This window comes from Rhododendron vialii, chromosome 3a (assembly GCF_030253575.1).
Source record: "Rhododendron vialii isolate Sample 1 chromosome 3a, ASM3025357v1".
Taxonomy (NCBI): Eukaryota; Viridiplantae; Streptophyta; class Magnoliopsida; order Ericales; family Ericaceae; genus Rhododendron; species Rhododendron vialii.
Window position 1 is genome coordinate 8,586,966 of NC_080559.1, and position 18,981 is coordinate 8,605,946.

General features: G+C 38.0%; 1 protein-coding gene across 1 annotated transcript; it reads left to right on the forward strand.

Annotated features, from left to right (window-relative positions):
* Positions 1-2,466: 2,466 nt before the first annotated feature.
* LOC131319064 (transcription repressor OFP6-like) lies at positions 2,467-4,072 on the forward strand. The gene has a single exon (XM_058349170.1). The coding sequence runs from the start codon at positions 2,511-2,513 to the stop codon at positions 3,003-3,005; it is 495 nt and encodes a 164-aa protein (XP_058205153.1). The 5' UTR covers positions 2,467-2,510; the 3' UTR covers positions 3,006-4,072.
* The last annotated feature ends 14,909 nt before the right edge of the window (positions 4,073-18,981 follow it).

Sequence of the window (18,981 nt, forward strand, 5' to 3'; positions counted from 1 at the left end):
GGTACGAAGTAGTAAACTTTGGCCGGTAAAAGTGTTTTAGAACCATCAATTGCGGGAACAGATGAGACGATTGAATGCCTCACCATAGGACCCCGATTCCCACATTCATCAAGCACTGAAAAACCTCGTTAAAATGTAAGTAATTTCTAATCCAACTTCATCCGGTTTAGTGACCTATTATGAGGTGCTAAGTTCAAAAAATTAGTTAAAATGGGCGCTTAAGCTTGCTCGGAAGTGAGTGCACAACTTCGTACTCGATCAAGCATTACTTTCAGTTTCCGACACTCGGTCAACAAATGAGTGAAACGATAGAGTTTAACAATTTCATTACAAGTTTACGAGAGAAACTTATTTACGGCGGAGCGCAATCTTGGCCGTCCATTTCGGCAATCAATAATTGAGATACGATTTTCAATTTTGACCGGTAAGAATTACTTCTTACCTGTCAAAATCGATTTTCAATCTGGATCGTCCAAAACATTTTTAGACGCGCGCGATTGAGCGCCTCAAACTATTTTTTACGGCATACCCATAAAAAAAGTTTTTCTCAAAGTTTATTTGTACATTCCATTTGTATATATCGACGCTCAATTTTATGCGCACTGCGGGACTCGTCAAGTGTAGCTCGGTTGGTGCTTACATTCATAACGAACTATGCTCAAATATATGTGGTGGTCAAATTCCAATTATGGTCACTCTGCTCCAGGTATTCTTTCACTTTATCCAAGATTGGGGAGATGGTCAAGAGGGGCATAACCCATGCATGTATGAGGAATAATACTCCCTATTTGACTGGCCAGTCATGAGTTCTACAATTTCATACCCCTAGGTACTAAACAATAATACTATAGTGATATTATTATTTCTATATTACGTGGGGTGGCGTTCCTTTGAAATTCCTTGGCTCAATCTCTGGTTTGGATCTGGCCTGAGCTCCGTCTGTAGAAGAACCAACATTAATGCCTAACAAGTAGGTGACGACCGAAAAGGCACTCTCCGATGGTGAATTCCTTGATCGATCGAGAAGATGAAGTACATAACTCTTCGGTCAATAGAAAGGTGTACCTCATCAAGGTATAGATCGGTACCCCCAAGTCACCTCCTGCCAGCACGTGTCCTAATCACATGGTGTGATGTCATGGATCACGTACCGAACCCGAGCGGTTACACTGTCGCGGCTGAACGGCTTGTCCTCAATACACGTGGATCCCTTACCGGGGGTTCAGGTTAGTCTTATTTCACCTAACCTAGGACGATTTGGTTCGGACCACATACTCGGGCAATGTAGTCAAAGGGTGGCCCGTTGGTGCCGGTATGACATACACAGTTCGGCCGAACCACCTAGCCTGTTGAGGCTGGTGGTTCGTTTATCATCGATTGGCCCACTTCGCATTACATTTAGACATAACTATTTTCTCTTTTATGTGACGCTCAATTTTATGCAAACTATGGGATGCAAACTATGGGACTTGTCAAGTGGAGTAGTTGGTGTTATTATCTGTTATGCACAAGGTCATAACGAATTATGCTCAAATGTGTTGGTCAAATTAATTCCAATTACATATGGTCACTCTGCTCCAGGTTTTACTTCATCCAACATTGGGGAGATGGAAACTAGTAAAGTTTATGGATCCCCAAGATTAAATAACCATCTAGCTAAGCTCACTGTCATGTCAGGGTTTGCTTATCTGTAAAGAACGTTCTAATTGCTTTTAAAATCGCACGCACTTAAATGATCCACACAATACAATAGAGTACGTAAAATAAAGTAGTACTTCCACAGTCCACACCCACTCTCAGACTGCTCAGATCTCCTTTTCACAAAAGTCTTCCTCCCTCGTGTACCGTCCAGATTCGGCCATCACGGATGGTACACTGACTTAGAATGGACCGTCACATCCATTGGTACACTATGGGTACCCTTACCCTAGCTCAGTATCCATGGTTGGGGATCCCAATGAACCCAGTGACTGGTGGCTCGATTCATTTAGTAAGCAATTAAAGCTAAGTTCATCTTAGGGTAATGTATTAAAAGGAGTTGAGCTTAATACCTTTAAAAATTTGGCATAGATTAAAAAAATATCAATTTTTATAGAGGTTTTTTTAGTAAATCAACCAAATTTGGATAGTTAAGGAAACGAGCCAAGTTCAAACTCAAATTTTAGAATTCGTTTTCTCTCAAAATGGTTTGTCTATAGTTTAAGAACTTTAGACAAATTGTTGTACATGAAGAGAATAACTTGTTTAGAATTTTTTTTTTGGGCTTTAACCTGTTTATTCGGTTCAAACTGTAAGGAAAATCCAAGTTTAAATTCGTTTAGTAAACAAATCGAACTCAAATACTAAAAGGCTAGGCCCATTTGTAACTCCACGTGGAGTACCTTCTAATTTTTATTTTGGACAGCGGACCCCACATAAACGCAGACAATTTCTCTATATAGAGACACAACCAGTTTTTTTCACAAGTCAAACCACCTCCACACTCCATCTCTCTCTCTCTCTCTCTCCAGATGTCCAGCGGCAATCGGAGGAGGCTCCGCCTCTCCACCGTCACGGTCAACCTCGGCTGCAGCAGCAGCTGCCGCCGACCAAAACTCTCCTCCATATTCCGCCCCAAACCAAAGCCATCCAAACCCACCACAACCAACAACCCCTACTACTCCTCCTGCTCCGTTTCCGCCACCTCGCCGCCGGCGTACTACTCCGACGCCGAATCCGACGACGTCAAGAGCCTGAAATCGGTCCAGGGGTTCGGCCGGATCGGCGGCGAGAGCGTGGCGGTGGAGAAGGACTCCGACGACCCGTACTTGGATTTCAGGCGGTCGATGCTCCAGATGATACTGGAGAACGAGATTTACTCCAAGGAGGACCTGAAGGAGCTGCTCAACTGCTTCCTACAGCTCAACTCTCCTTACTACCACGGGATCATCGTCAGGGCTTTCTCCGAGATCTGGAATGGGGTCTTCTCCGTCAAGGCAGCCGGGGGCAAGCCACGTGCCTTCTAACCATCGCACGTGCATCTGCTCTCTTTATATAAATATATATATATACTAGTAGTAATGTTTGTGTATTTATGGATAGAAGATATTGGGAATGGTAAGCAAACCGGATTTTCATTGGAAATGTGACAGATTTTTCAGTGATCTCCTAGGATAAGGACACATGGTGCCTCGGCACTTGTCTCTCTCTACCGCACAGTTTTGTGGGTTCTGCATGTTTTGTGGTGAGAACTGCACAGATGTGTGTTGAAGAGAGGGGTTGGGGCACCACGGTTCTTTCTTCTGGGACACTGGGTAATGTTTCGATGTGACAATAGTACTCGTAGTTTTGGAAAAAAATAATGGTAGGTTTCCGTTGACGCGCTTTTCTCCAAGTCCAAATATGGCCCAAACACTTTCACCACAGTTTTATGGATAAGGTTGAGGTTGGTCTCGGGTATGAGAAATCGTAGCAGACGAATCTCAACATTTCTATTTGCTCTGATGGACATTTCGTTAGAAACACTTTTTGACGATCACGACGTTTCTAGATTTTGGAATTATGACGCAACACGGATTATATTTCCGAAATCGTAAACCTGGCGGGTGACCACCAAATTAAAGTCTTATTATTTGAGTCAAAATCGATAAAAATTTCGCATGAAAATCCTGTTAATTTGCATATCATTACTATTAATATATATCTTTAGTCAGGAGTAAAATCTTGGTATTTTAGTAGTTGTGGCACAAGGAAGAAATGATTTTCACACTCTACTAAGCTGGTACAGAGTGTGAACATCATTTCTATGCCAATGCAGGTTTAGAATGGTAGTAGTAGTTAGTATTAGCAGTTTTCTAGTCTACGAGTCTAATTAGGATGGGGTTTAGTTTGGTCAAGAATCATTAGTGGGGCCTTGAGATTGCTGTAATCGTTAGTTTTTAGTCTCTGTTTGGTGGGAAAAGATGGACGTTGGGAATTTGAAATTAATGTAATCAGATTCTGGCTTATGTAATCAGATTATGGCTTTTGTGTAATCAGATTATGTTTTTTAATGAGAAATTAAATATCTACTATGCAGTGCTAGTAGCTGATACGTCTCGTGACTCGACCTTGTACAATTTCCAATGTTGTCATTACTAACACCCTTCTGTGCAACATGTGAATAGGCTTGGCTTCTCAACCTGCTTTCATTTGTTCCGTGCCGTAAATGGACCTCTCTCTCTCTCTCTCTCTCTCTCTCTCTCTCTCTCTCTCTCTCTCTCCAAATTAAACAGAGGATCTTTTTACTTTCTTTAAAGTTAAGTTCATACCCAATGCCATTTTCTCTGCTGCAACACACTATAGTCCCACGACCCATTATGGTCCCTGCGTGGGGCAAACTCTAGCTGTCAATAGGAATCAATGTGGCCTCAACGTAAAAGAAATGGAGAGAGCAACGGTTAATAACGTATCAGAACACGTAACGACAACAGTGTACTACATAGAACGAACGCATGGCGAGAGTTGGTTATAGCGGTGGTGTATATTTTAAATATTACCTTATGGCAATTTTTTTAAAGTGCTTAAATCGGTTGTAACGATAGTAAATTTGAAAGGGACGGTTACCTTACATCGGTAATCAACTGATACATATTGTGATTTTTCATTTTACCGACGTATCAGGATGTAACAATACTGGAAAATGCAAACGTCGTTGCGCAACATCGACCGATCGATGCGGTATGTAACAACCAATATTTGAAATCAGAAAGCACTCACAGTCGCATTGAAATTTTTTTTTGTTTTCCTTTTTTACAAGCAAGAACACATTAGTTAATTGCTACTAGCTATATTTATACAGGAGGAGAAAGAATTCAACTCTGAAACCTAACTTGGTGAACTTAGAAAAGGCACCCCACTTGGTTAGCTTGAAAGTTTCCACTTTCCGTGACTTTTACTAATAATTAGCTTGAATGTTTCTTACATTTTGACTTGGAAGAACTTTTAATTTTGCTTAGTACCTTCCGTGCCATTTTGTTTTGCCTATTTTCTTTTTGAGATGTTTCTAAAAAATTGTTCAAATCTTACAATCTATAATATTTTTTATGATTTCGAAAACTTTGTTTAAAAAAATTAATTGAGATCTATCAAACAAGATTCATATTGAATATATAAAATATTATAGATTGTGAGATATAGACAAATTTTTAGGACATCCTGAAAAGGAAAAGGAAACAGTGGCAATTGGCAATGCTTAAAAACCAATTTTGGTATGTAGAGCTTGGTGTTTTGGCTAAATAAGCCAACTGGCTTCTCTCTTTTTTTCTCGTCTTTATTTAACTTTTTTTCGCATTTGTTAGTTTCACTTCAAATATTTGTGGATTATAGGTTTACATTTCGACGAGAGGATTCCGAAAAGTAAAAAATTATGGTCCAAACTTAATTTCTTAAATAAAGACAAAAAAACCAGATTTTTCAACTTTATTAAAAAAAAAATTGAGTTTGGATAACAATTTTTTACTTTTTCGATTCCTCTTGTCAAGATGAACCAATAATCTACAAAAATTTGACATGCAACAAACAAATGCGAAAATAATTGAATAAAGACGAAAAAAAAGAAGGTCAATTGACATATTTAGCATGAACACTGGTTAATTAGTTTTGTTGATCTGATGTTCGCAAGTTAACACCAAAAGGTTTCGGCAGGTGGACGTGAAAAAGTAAAAAACTGGGTCTACAAATGAGTCATTGATCACTTTTTTTTTAATTTTTTGGGTGGAGGGCGAGATGAGAATTTCGTGGTTTTTTTTTTTTCTCGGCAAACGGAACATTTTTATTAAAATTCGAAAGGGGTACATTGAGGAAATTCATCCTAAGCCTAAGCTTGGTTGAGCCCAAAATTACAAACACATCCAACCAACAGTTGGAGACTCTCCTTAGAACTGGGTTACAATTTTAGTTTGCGGATACCATCTAAGAAAATCTTGAACTCCTCAACGGTGTAGACCTTGATGTCAAACTTCACCTTCATCCACATTGCCACTCTAGTTTTTACGAAATCCCCCACCTCCCACGGTTGTTTCGTAGAACTGTTGAAGATAATATCATTCCTTGCCAACCAAATAAACCACAACGTAGCATAGAAGCAAGCTTCCCAAACATGTTTCTCAAGGTTGGAGAAACCATGAAAAAACCACCAGTTTGCTAAGTCAGGTACAGAACTTGGGCAAACCCATTTGTTGTTCCACCAATTTAGGATTATCGACCAAACACTCCAGGAGAAATGACAGTGAAGAAACAAATGTTGGTGAGTTTCCAGATTCAGGAAGCATAGGGAGCACAAAGCTAAATGAATTTCACCGATCAAATTTCTGCTAAGAAGGACAGATCTGGTTACCGCTCTTTTCTTTACTGCCATCCACACAAAGATTTCCACCTTAGGATGACCCAGATTCTTCCAAACAGAGCCAAGCAGCGCACAACTGGAATGGGATTGCACTTCCCATTGCCCATAGGCTGACTTGACAGAATTGGTACGTGGATAAAATTAGGAATGCATGCAACTATCCTTCACGTACAATTCTTTTTGGGATTTCATACCAAATATACACGTACCCATGAATTTGATATCTCGCTGCTTTTTGGAAAAAAAATAAAAAAAATTTCAACTTCAATAATACTCATTATTTTCATTTTTCTCTCCATTATTTTCAATCATTATTTTTATTTTTCTCTCCACTCATTGCCCATATTCCAATCATTATTTTCATTTCTCCAATCATTGCACATATCTCCAATTATTATCCTAATTTCTCTCTCTACTCATTATACCAAAAAATCAAACTTAAAATGTAACGACCCTGATTTTTGGTAAATAAAAATTTCGTTAAATATTTAAATTTTATTTTAATTACTTGGATTTGCTACTAAATTTTTTTTAATTTTTATAATCCGTCATAATTAGATTTGAAACTTATAAAATTATATCTTTCACGCCGAGCAATCTAGTCATTTTTTTAAAAACAAGTATGCTTATAAAAGCACTTGTATATTTTCCTAACGAGTTAGATAAAATCTTTAAATTATATTTCTTGGCTAGAAATCCTACTTGGCAAGTAGAATTAGTTTCCAACCAATTCGTTAGAAAACCCTAATTACCATTTCAATCTAGTTACAATTTCCTAACCCTAGATGGACCTTTTTGACCGTCTTTGAGCCTTATGAAACCCTCCAAACCCTATTGAACCATTAGACTATAGGAGTAATCATTTTATTCCTATGTTTAGTCATTTCACTTTACCTAGCATCATTACTTACCCTACCTATTGGATAATAAAGGCAAGGGAAAACTTTAACTTTTGGTCCATAAATATTAGGGAAAATATTATCCCTTGGACAATAGATTTCCATGACTAGTCATATCAAATTATTACCAATATTCCTTTACCCCTTGGTCCATAATTGTTAGGGAAATTTTTGTCTCTTGGTTATTAGACCTTTGACTTGCCAAAATGCATGACAAGACAAGTCATACAAGAATCCCATCATTTTGCTTCCAAAAGAAGCAACCTTAGACTTGCCATAATGAGAACCTAGATTTGACTAGTCATTCAAGCCCATACTTACCTTCTTTAACCAATGGTTAATAAATGCTAGGAGAATTTTTGACCATTGGTTAATAGCAATTAAGTTGCCAATGAAGCCTTGATTTGACAATACAAAATTATGGGCTAAGGAATCCCATCATTTGCTTCCAAGGGAAGCAAGGCTAGTTTTGCCATGCATGCACACATATGTTCTAGTCTTAAAATCCTAGACTTACTTTCCTAGATTTTCTTGGATGTATATAGATACAAGAGAGAGAGAGAGAGAGATAGAGAGAGAGAAAACCGTGAGAGAGAGGGAGAGAGAGGCCGAAAGTGAGAGAGTGAGATGGAGTGTGTGCTTGTGTTTGATTACTTACACAAGCAACCTTTATAGCCTTAAGCCTATTTTTGACCACTTGCCAACCCATTTCTAGTCTTTCAAAGTACAAAGCTAGGCCATGATTATATTCCTTCTTGCAAGCAACCTCCCCATAGACTTGACAAGTCAAAAACCCTTCATGATGGCCTAAGATTTGGCCTAAAATGGAAGTGACAAGTCATGGAAGGCTATGACTTGATTGAAAGACTTGAAATGACCACTCAATGGAGCAAATCCATGAGAGAGAGAGAGAGAGATATGGCTGGCCATAGAGGAGGGAGGAGGAGCTCAAGTGTTGGCTATAAATAGCACCCCATGTCTTCCATTCAACTCACACCCTCACTCAATTGCCATTTCCATTTTCCAGACAGCTTACTGCCCTTCACGAATCCTCATTTTTCTCCTGCTTAAAGTAGTTTTTGGAACCAACTCCCTTCGGAAAAGTTGTAGAGCACTTCGAAACCTTCAAGTTAGAGCCAAGAACCACCCCAATCGGTGAAGAAATGACAAAGATATTGGCATCCGAAGTTCAGTAAAAATCTCGGATTTCCATTTCCAGACAGCATACTGTCTCTTCCTTTATCACCATTTTTCTCCTACCTAAAGTAGTTTCTAGGATCAACTTCCTTCACGAAAGTTGTAGAGCACTTCGAGAGCTTCAACTTCGACCCAAGAAAGATCATATTCGGCCAAATACTGACCGAGTTACTGCCATCCAAAGTTCGGTCCAGATTTGCGAGTTTCACCACCCGTAAAATCTTCCAACTAGCTTATTCGGCCCCGACTAGTTTCGGATCAAGGTAGATTATTCTTACCCCTAACTCTAAGTTTATCCTTACTCACTTACTTACTTATTCCAAGTAAAACGTATGTTGTTTGATCTTTAAGAAAGAACGATTTTCGAAAGTTAAAACGTTACCATGTGAATCGAAGTATTCGTATTTTGATATTCCAAGGAGTATGAGCTTACATATATAAATCGAATGTGTTACTTGTAGTATATTATAGAATTGGATGATCTTGTTAGGATGTTTCATGCTTACTTTTGTCCTACCGCGGAGTCTTTGCATGTAAACGAGACACGAGAACCGAGAAAGTAGAAACATGGCACCTAGGGTGTGATAAATGAAAGGAAATGTTTTCCGAGGAAGGAAATATTTTTGAAACTACATTATGACCGGTTTTGGTGGCATAATGTGAGTTGGGTGTGTGTGTTCCAATGGAGATCCGGAATAGCGGAACCATTGTGAGGTTGTGTGCGTTCCCATGGGAACCCGGACCGGCGGAACCATGGTGAGGTATGGCTTGGTTATCCGCGGAGAGGAGCCAATGCAAGATTTTGTGTGCCAATGGGAACCCGGTGCGGCGGAACCATTGTGAGGATACTCGGGAGACCGGAACGGCGGAACCGAGGTTGGGTGTGTTAAACAAATGGTTTTTGAAAGATTGAGTTGTAAATGAAAATGTTGACACGGTCTACGACGAGTCGCGTAGGAGAAACACGGAAATCTTGGACACCAACGATAGATGATTAACGAATATGGATGTGTCATTGTTAGCTGTATATACATGTATCATGTGGAAATCGATGATTGTATAACCTGTTGTTTGTAAGTTATGGGTTAGCGGGTATGGGTTTGTTCTGCTGAGCTTTTGTAGCTCACGGTGTTACCTTTGGTGACCCTGACATATTATATCGGTGGCGACGCTGGTATAATGTGTCAGACTTTGTAGATGATCAAGGTGAGCAGTACACCTTGGAGGCCTTTGGAGCTGAAGAGCTGGCTCAGATGGAGGAGCAGGCGGAGCTGTAGTTAGGGACCTTAGTTTCCCTTCCCTTGTGTAATAAAAGTACTCTCATGAGAGTTATGTTGTAATAATGAGCTAGACTCACTTTGTTTTTGCAATAAAATGTTTTCTTTAACGTACCCAAAATTCGGGACGTTACATAAAAATTTTCAAAAATCCATCCAAACACAGCATTATCATCTGAGAACATTTTAAAGAGATATTCTAGTTATACTTTAACACCAAACTTCGTACCTTCTCGCGTTATTCTATACCCCTAGTAGAGAAAATTTTTTTTACGGGTGTGGCGTAAAAAAGAGTTTGTGGCGCTCAATCGCACGGTTTCAAAAGTGTTTTGAACGATCCGGATTAAAAAACGTATCTTAACAATTGATTGTCGAAATAGACGGCCAAGATTGGCCATGAATAAGTTTCTCTCTTTATATATAGTATATTTTGAAAAGTAAGGCCCCGTTTCCACTAACAAAAAGTATTAAACACTTAGTGTATTTTATCATCTCGTTTTCACTAACGAAAATATTTTAGCATTTTATCATCTCGTTTTCACTAATAAAAAAATTCTCAACAAAAACTTCTTTTGCTACAGTAACTTTACTCATAAACTCATCAACAACTTATTCACTACTGAAAATAACTTGATATTCCTCAATAATTTATTCACTACCGAAAACGCCTTACAACATTTTAATCACAGATAAAAATCTACAAATTTTTTACTACCGGAAACACTCCATATAAGTGTTTATTTATAGTGCACGCTAGACTGCTCTTCCAATTTATTCCTTTCCGTCGTACTGTCACAAGTAAAATGCATTGAAAAATCAATTCCACAACTCACTCACTCTCTCTCTCTCTCCTGAATTTGTATTAATTGTCTCATAAATGTGGTGATGAAAAGTTGAAAACTCGTGAGATCGATGAAATGTACCCCAGTTGCACATTATAGTCAATTGAAGAACCCTATAGATGAAAATCTTTAAAAAAATGATTTTGGCACTTTATTATGAAGTGATGATACTTCAAAGTTTGTTTTTTAATATGTCTTATTATGTACTTATAATTTTTATTCAAAAGACAAGTTTCGAAGTGCCATCATAAAAAATTAGAGTGCCAAACGCCTAAATCATTTTCCAAATCTTTAAGGAGAATAAATTATATACATTGGCAGTGTAAACGTTTATTTTTTCAAAATCAATTATATTAAGCCATGTCATCAAAATAGTAGTTCCAATTAATAGAAACATTGCGACGTGGCGCAATATAATTGATTTGGAGGAAACGAATATCTATACCGAAGGTTTAAGTAATTTTAATCTCAATCTTAAGACTGAGAAATAAATCAGTGCTCCTAGAGCATTGTTGTTGTTATCTTTCTACAACACTACTATCTTGGATCCACGCACTTAAAAAGTGAGGCTCACACGCACATTTTGAGAGACGGGGCAATGTTTCTCGAGCACGTAATAACTTTTTAATCTCATAGTCGCGATTGTAAATCTCCAATTAATAAGGAGAATCACATATATATGCCTTCAAAAATCTTCAATTATATTTTCAAACTTACCATTTATTTCTTACTTTTACTTTCCTTTTAAAAAAAAAAAAATTATTCATGAGGGTTAGTCCGTGAAAATCACACACTTGTCTTTTTTACTTTTCAAAAATATCGTAACATTTTAAAAACAATCTAAAATAAACTAGCGAACAAGCAATATAGAACGAAGAGAATATTATCCAGTGGTGGATCTTCCGGCGAAGGTGCGATATGCAATGCTCCTTGAAAACAATTATTAACTCTAAGATCTAGATCAAACACCCATGTATTAAATTGTGGATATAATTAGTTGAATAATTTAAAGTTGCAAGTACTCTAAGAAAGTGATCAGTCCAAGTCTCCTCTATTTTGCCGGCCGCAACGTAGCATAAGGAAATTTCACCAATCTCAAAGGCAACGGTTCTTTGGCTCATATGCACTTTGAATTGTTTTTGTAATGTCAACGTATCCAATCCCATATCAAAAGTGCTAGGAACAAATAAAAAGTACCCAGAAATTACCCGAAATACACTTGTAGAGAGGTATTTATGATCGGTAATAAATACATTGTTCCGGGTAATTTCTGAGTTTTTTTTCTTTGTACCTGACATTACCCTCGATCACATATCTCTACCTCAACCCAGTTGCGAGTCTTGCGACACAGAATTCTATAATAACAACCCCTTGGGTAGGGCTGCAAACGATCCGAGCCGCTCGCGAGCGGCTCGGAGCTCGGCTCGATAACGGCTCGGCTCGGCTCGGTTCAAGACAAAAACGAGCCGAGCTCGAGCTCGAGTCCTGGGCTCGTTTCATAAACGAGCCGAGCTCGAGCTAGTCGAAACTCGGCTCGAATTGGCTCGCGAGCTCGATTATATAATATATTTATATATATATTTATATATATATATATATATTTTTACATATTTATATTTATTTATATATATATTTATATATATTTGTTTCATAAACGAGCCGAACGAGCCGAGCTCGAGCTCCGTAAATACCTATCGAGCCGAGCTCGAGCTCGAGTTCTGCAGCTCGTCACGAGCTCGAGCCGAGCTCGAGCCAACTAAATTTTTGCCGAGCCGAGCTCGAACACTCTAAAATTCGGCTCGGCTCGGCTCGTTTGCAGCCCTACCCTTGGGTATATAACCGTACGTCTAGCTAGTTATATAACCTTTAAGTAGTCTTGTATTCAGAGTTTGGAAGATTTTTTTTGGAGGATGTCAACTCGAAAGCAGAACATGTTGCGTGTATAAGAAAGTTGAGAGATTTTTGTGGTGGTGTAGTTGAAATGTTATCTACATGTCCGAATAGGGTGGCCGGGTTTATGGAGTCAATAGTATTTTGTAAGTTAATTACTAGCGCATGTCTGAAGGCACGGCTTGACAATCGGCGCATTCAAAATCAATATGAGCTCACGTACTATATCTCAATCCCTGTCAACTGATTCGAACTACATATATATATATATACAATCATTTTCAAATAAGGTGGTCCTTATTTTAGTTAAAATAAGGACCTCTCCATTTCTCCCATTTTCCGTTTGAATTTTGATGATCCAAACCGCTCAATGTGTTCAGAATGTGATTTTAAGGGTATCCGCGAGGAATCGGCAAAAAAAAAGACCGGGAAGTTCTTCATCCGAGCAGTTTTAATTTGAATCGTTTGATAAAAAATAAACAAAAACTGCTCGGATGAAGCCCTTCCCGATCTTTTTTTTTTTTGCTGATTTCTCCCGTGTACCCTTAAAATCACGCTTTGAACACATTGAGCGGCTCGGATCATCGAAATTCAATCGGGAAAGGGAGGTCCTTATTTTATTAAGTTAAGGTGGTCCTTAGGAGAAGGAGACTCTATATATATATATATATATATATATATATATATATATATATATATATATATATATATATATATATATATATATATGCCAAAAAAATAGCCAAGCATATTTCTTGACCTGGTTAATTTGAATCCACAACTTAAGAACAAATAATTTACCAATCTTTTAGCATTTGCTAGCACAAAGTCAAACAATTAAAACCTCATAAAAATTGGATTTATGGAGAATCCTTCCCCATCCAAAACAACAATGATAATTAAAAACAATACACAACAAACAAATTACGTGCCTTAATAAGATGCTAGCGCATGTCCGTGCTCGAAGGCAAATTGCTCAGCTTGACAATCGGCACTCGCATATCAATATGAGCTCACGTACTATATCTCAATCACTATCCAACAATTCAAACCATGTCGAAAAATAGTCAATTATATTCCTTGACCTAATTAACTTGAATCAACAACTTAAGAATAAACAATTTACCAATCTCAAACATCTACATGCACAAAATCAAACACATAAAACCTCATAAATTAAATTTGGATTTATCGAGAATTCTTCCCCATCCAAAACAATAATGATGATTAAAAATGATACACAACAAACAAATTACGCGCCTTAATGAGATACGGAGTATAAGAAAGAACACAGGATATCATGTCATATTCACAAAAAGGAAAAAAGAAAATACTGAGTCTCCTTAAAAAAACCAGTCTACAAACAAAACTTACTATTAACATCTCCAAACATCCGTATCATAACGTTTCGTATCAACTTATTCATACCAATTTCGAGCATGCACAACCACCTAGAAAGTTCATTAAATGGGCAACTTAGGTCCATAGAAGAGGCAACTTAGGTTTAAATCCAGATTCGAGAACAAACCGACTCCATGTTTTGGAAAAAAATTTCCCTCTGTTTCATGTATGGGAAATTTCAGTTGGTCCGTTTCATGTATGAAAATTTTTTTTTCTCCATTCCATATTTATGCGATTCCAAAAAAAATCTCTTTATAAGTTGGGCATTATTTGCCTCAATTCCCAATGAAATGCATATTCCCCTTGAAGATTTGGTAGTGGAGTATTTTTTATTTCCAAGACAAATAAAATCTGATGGCCATAGCTTGTTGGAAATAGTGGGGTACAATGCGAAGACTCTGATGTGACCTCATGTTAGATTTGCATGATAGTAGTGGAGAACAACTCTTTTTGTCACCAAAAAGACATGAACCACAAACCAGAGAATAGTACTCGAGAAAGTTCGAGAAATTTTTCGGTGTCGGGTGGGTATATTTCACGTGATATTTACTTCGCACATTCGGGCTATCTAATTGGACGGCTCAGATTGAAACCCTCTTTCTCCTCTCACCCAACACTTTTTCTCTCATTTTTCTCTCTCCAAATTCGAGTCGTCCAAAAACACAATAACCGGCTCGGATGTACCGAACGGACAGCAAATATTGCCCGGCACTGAAATTTTTTCCGGAAAGTTCAATTACAGTTCACAACTTCACATACACGTAAACTTTAAACGGTTCGACACGCCAAGAAGACACGACTTGAACTGTAGAAGAGGTATGGTACGGGAAACACATCAGCAACAGGGTGACAACACTCGTACGTGCCTCAACTTGGACTTAGTACATGGGTGCATGAAAATATGCTATGGATCAATTTATGGTACTCCAAGCTTATAATATGAGGGTCAAGTTAACATACTCAATGCTGATTAAAAAAAAGAAGAAGTTACTATATTCAAGAAATATAAGGGAAAAATATGAAAGAAATTTTTTTCAACCAAACTAAATCTCCTCGTTCTAAATATATTGCTTAGTAAAAATTAAGAATTTTGAAAACAATTGTTTGTTACTGGATATAATCTTCATTTGAATATATAAGTAACTACTTCCTAATCATTCTCCTTTTCAACATTCCTTCGAGCCATCTAATGAGAGGGGACTTGGATACTCCTAATCACAAATGGATATCCCTTAGCTTGAGATGCAACAAGTTCCTTGGGAATGGCTATAATATACCCTAGCACATTATGTTTATTACTTCTCTATGGCAAATCTGGAAAGATAGAAATAAGAAGAGTTTTGACAACATTGAGATACCAAGCTTTGTTAGTGCCAGGAATATCATTGCTTATTCCTAGGAAATTGTTGAAGTCCCCCCTCATTATGGGCTCTCAGCAGGCATGCCTAATATCCTGGTTGAATCCAACTGCAGGTAACATCAAACTCAACACGGATGGCTGCTGGTACAATATGAATGAGAAATGAGGCTTTGGAGGATTGTTTAGAGACCATAAGGGTGACTGGATCATGGGATTCTACGAATGAGAACCTTTTCCTCAAGTCTGGAAGCAGAGATCTAGAGCATCTACAAGGAACTAGAGATTATTTTGGAAAGAAAACTGATGAATGTATCAATCAAATCTGACTCACTCATGGTTGTTGTTAGATTTATTGGAAGGTGAATCTAAATGAGTGAGCAAGTTACATGTTACTACGAGTGCTCGACGGACGGCAACGAAGTTTAGGCCGCCCGTTGAGAGCAAAAACTCCATAGGACCTAGATCTTATAGCTGATACCATGTGAAATATGAGATAAGAAATGTTTTATTGAATTCGATTATAAAACTATACAATGAGGCCTCTATTTATACAAAGGGAGGGAGTCTAACTATGGAAGCTTGGGAATCATCCTAATTATAATGAAAATCATAATCAATTACAATCAAAATAAAATCAAGGGAATCATATAATATCATAATCATATCAGGACATGATTATGATATTATATGATTATTATATTTTAATAGCTGTCAATCTAATCAAGGAAGGCAACCCAAGCAACCATCCGCAAAGTGTGCTGATTAATGAAGCCCACTACATCATGGCCAGGACCAACACCTCGATCGATCACACTTACCGATCAGCCAATCAATGTGCAGACCATCTTGCAAGAATGGGAGTAGAAAGGACAGATGAGCTTGTTTTTGTTGTGGAAATGCCCATTGCTATGAGAGAATTTGTTCTAAGAGATAGCCTGAATATCATTAGGCAAGTGGTAGATTAATAGTAGGTTCTTTGTTTAACCTATAGGTCTAATGACTTTGTGTGTAACCCTTATGTGATACTCCCTCTCGTAATCTATCTTGATTTTCCGTTTGACCGGGAAAAAAAAACTACTTCCCAATAGGAACATTACATATAAACTTTCCAGTCTCCCGAGGTGTCTGTGTTCTCATTTATTTTGAATTGCCGTATTCAGTATGTGTATCTATATCTGTATGCTACTCAAATTGAAAGCGATAGCATATGCTTTTCTATTAATTTCCTTAACAAAACGCTCAGGAGAAGGACTGTAGGTTTGCTAAACACAGAAATTAACGTATGGAGAAAATGCCGTACAATAATGTTTCCTAGTATGTTTTGTTTTGTTTTCGAACATGTGCATGCAAACTAGCTAGTCCATCGATCTAGTTTTAGACTCCCATCAACAAAGAACTATTTTTGTACTTTTTTGTTGTTGGATAAAAGAGGGATTCATAAAAAACAAACCATAAGAGGTTATGCAGTATTTAATCCCTAAAGCATCATCTGGCAGCTTACTGGCTCAGGATAATAAAAAAAAAAAGGCAAGAAACAAGCTTCTTATTACTCCTACTTGAGTAGAATGTTATCTTCTTGTGAAACTCGTTATTCACCAACAGAAAAGTTGTGCTAGGCTTTGCATGTATTCCTCTGCTGTTAAATTAAGGCATTACATGATGCCAGTTCTAGTTCACGTGGTGTGCAAAACAGATGTGATCAAATACTTGCTTTCTCTGGCATATCTTGAGAGGCCCAATTGATAAACGGTCACTGGCCTTGACAAAATCTGCAAGGACAATCTGCAAGGGCAGACCCTTGCAGATTTTCTAGCTGATCATCCCTGCGTGCATGGATGTTAGTGATGAAATTGTTTTAGCTTGGAGTACGTACTCCTTGCTATCCTCATTCGGACCTTGGGCGGTTTTGTATGTTTGATAGATCTCGGACTAAATCATTATCTAGATATGGGGTAATCTTAATATCTCCATTAGGCCTACGTACTCAAATGTCATTCCAGTTCAATTATAAATGTACAAACAACCAAGCAGGGTATGAAGCAATAATTAATTGTCGGCCTGGAAAAGTTGTTGCAACATAAAAGAAAGGGGCGTGCATAAAACATTACAACTCAAAGAACTATAGATAAGATTAAAAGCATCCTTAGCTAATAAATCTGCACTTTCTATTTTTGTTCTTTTTAATAGGATCACCATTTGAACATAGTTGTGCTATAAGTACCGACCATCACCATCCCGAAATTGTACCGACGGACTTGCCGGACCTACTCCGGCCACCGGACGGTCGATCCGAGCAGACCAAAAATTCTATAAAAAAAAACCGAGGGGGCTGTATGAGAGCATTAATGGCATCCAATGCGTGTAGGATGCTCGATCTAAACACTCTATTTTTGCATATATGTATACGGTACCAATATCTTTACTCATTTGAACATATGGCACGTCACTGTTGCCCAGGTGGATAGGGAGTAGAAATCGATGCCAAGATCCTTTGAGATTTTTGAGACGGCAAACGCAATCATACACGTTGACAGGTTCTGTTCAGCATTAACCCTATTCCGAGTGAAATCGAAATCGAAACAATCCAGTGAGCAAGTTCCAGGAAAAAAGTCTCAAATCTCCAATTTTAGTTCAGTCCTATCCCTAATCGGAGTGAAATTGGAACAACTTCTCTCTGGCTATGGTTGAGAGAGAGAGAGAGAGAGAGAGAGAGAGCACGTACGTACGTTATGTTAAAGAAATGGAATTTTACATTGTTTGAAAGTGAAATGGATGATCAATTAATAATATGAGGAATTTCTCCACTCATTGTCAATTGGTCTTGAGATGGATATAAAGTTTCCACACGTTAGTGGTGCGAGGGTGCAGAGGCAAAATTGCCGGTGGTGCTCGTCACCGTCGGTGGAGGGAAGGCACTAATGGTGGCGAAGTCGCCGGTGGTGGTGACGTCGGCAGATGTCGCCGAGGGTGGTGGTGTTGGCTAGTTGGTTTGGTGACCACCTCCAACATAAGTAAATGAATAGGAATATAATTTGTTCATAAGCTGATCGAATGCTAGTCAAGCGCGAATGTAATTAACTAGCGATCTCAGAAACCCCAACTTATAAAAAACAAACCAACCTTAGAAGTTGATCATAATTTCCAAGTTGGTACAGTACAAACGCATACTCATTGGAACAACCTAGCTCCAGATGGATCAAGATATTGTCAAAACTCTTCAAACAATTTTGCCAAAAGAAAGGCATCATGTTAAAGTCTTGTTTGATAAAAGGACCAGACAAACAACTTGTAAAGCTTCTCAAATATCAAACACAATAAAGTCCATCTGTTCTGTTTAATGGATAAGATATATACAGTATATACAGTACTATTCAAGAAAAGGGCCTCCCTGATGACCCAGCCATACTTTTGGCCAATCCAATCCAATGAAATGTTTTTGATTTGAAGCATGATCATGATGCATGAATTCAAGATGTAAAATAAACTAGTTGTACGAAACTATTACTACTAAAAAGTTGATGTGGGGACCTTGTTGTGGCAACTCCTCTTGACTGCATTAGAAAGCTGGAAACCAGATAGAAATTGAAATCAACAAAAGTACTTTTTTTTTTTTCTTTTCTTTCTTTCTCCCACATTGAGGACATGCATGGAACCCCATTCATTCAACCTTGTTGCTCCAAAGGGTACTCCTAATTAGCTGGCTTGTTTTCAAAAGTTCATACTCTAATTTTATGCCACTTTATAGCTACCT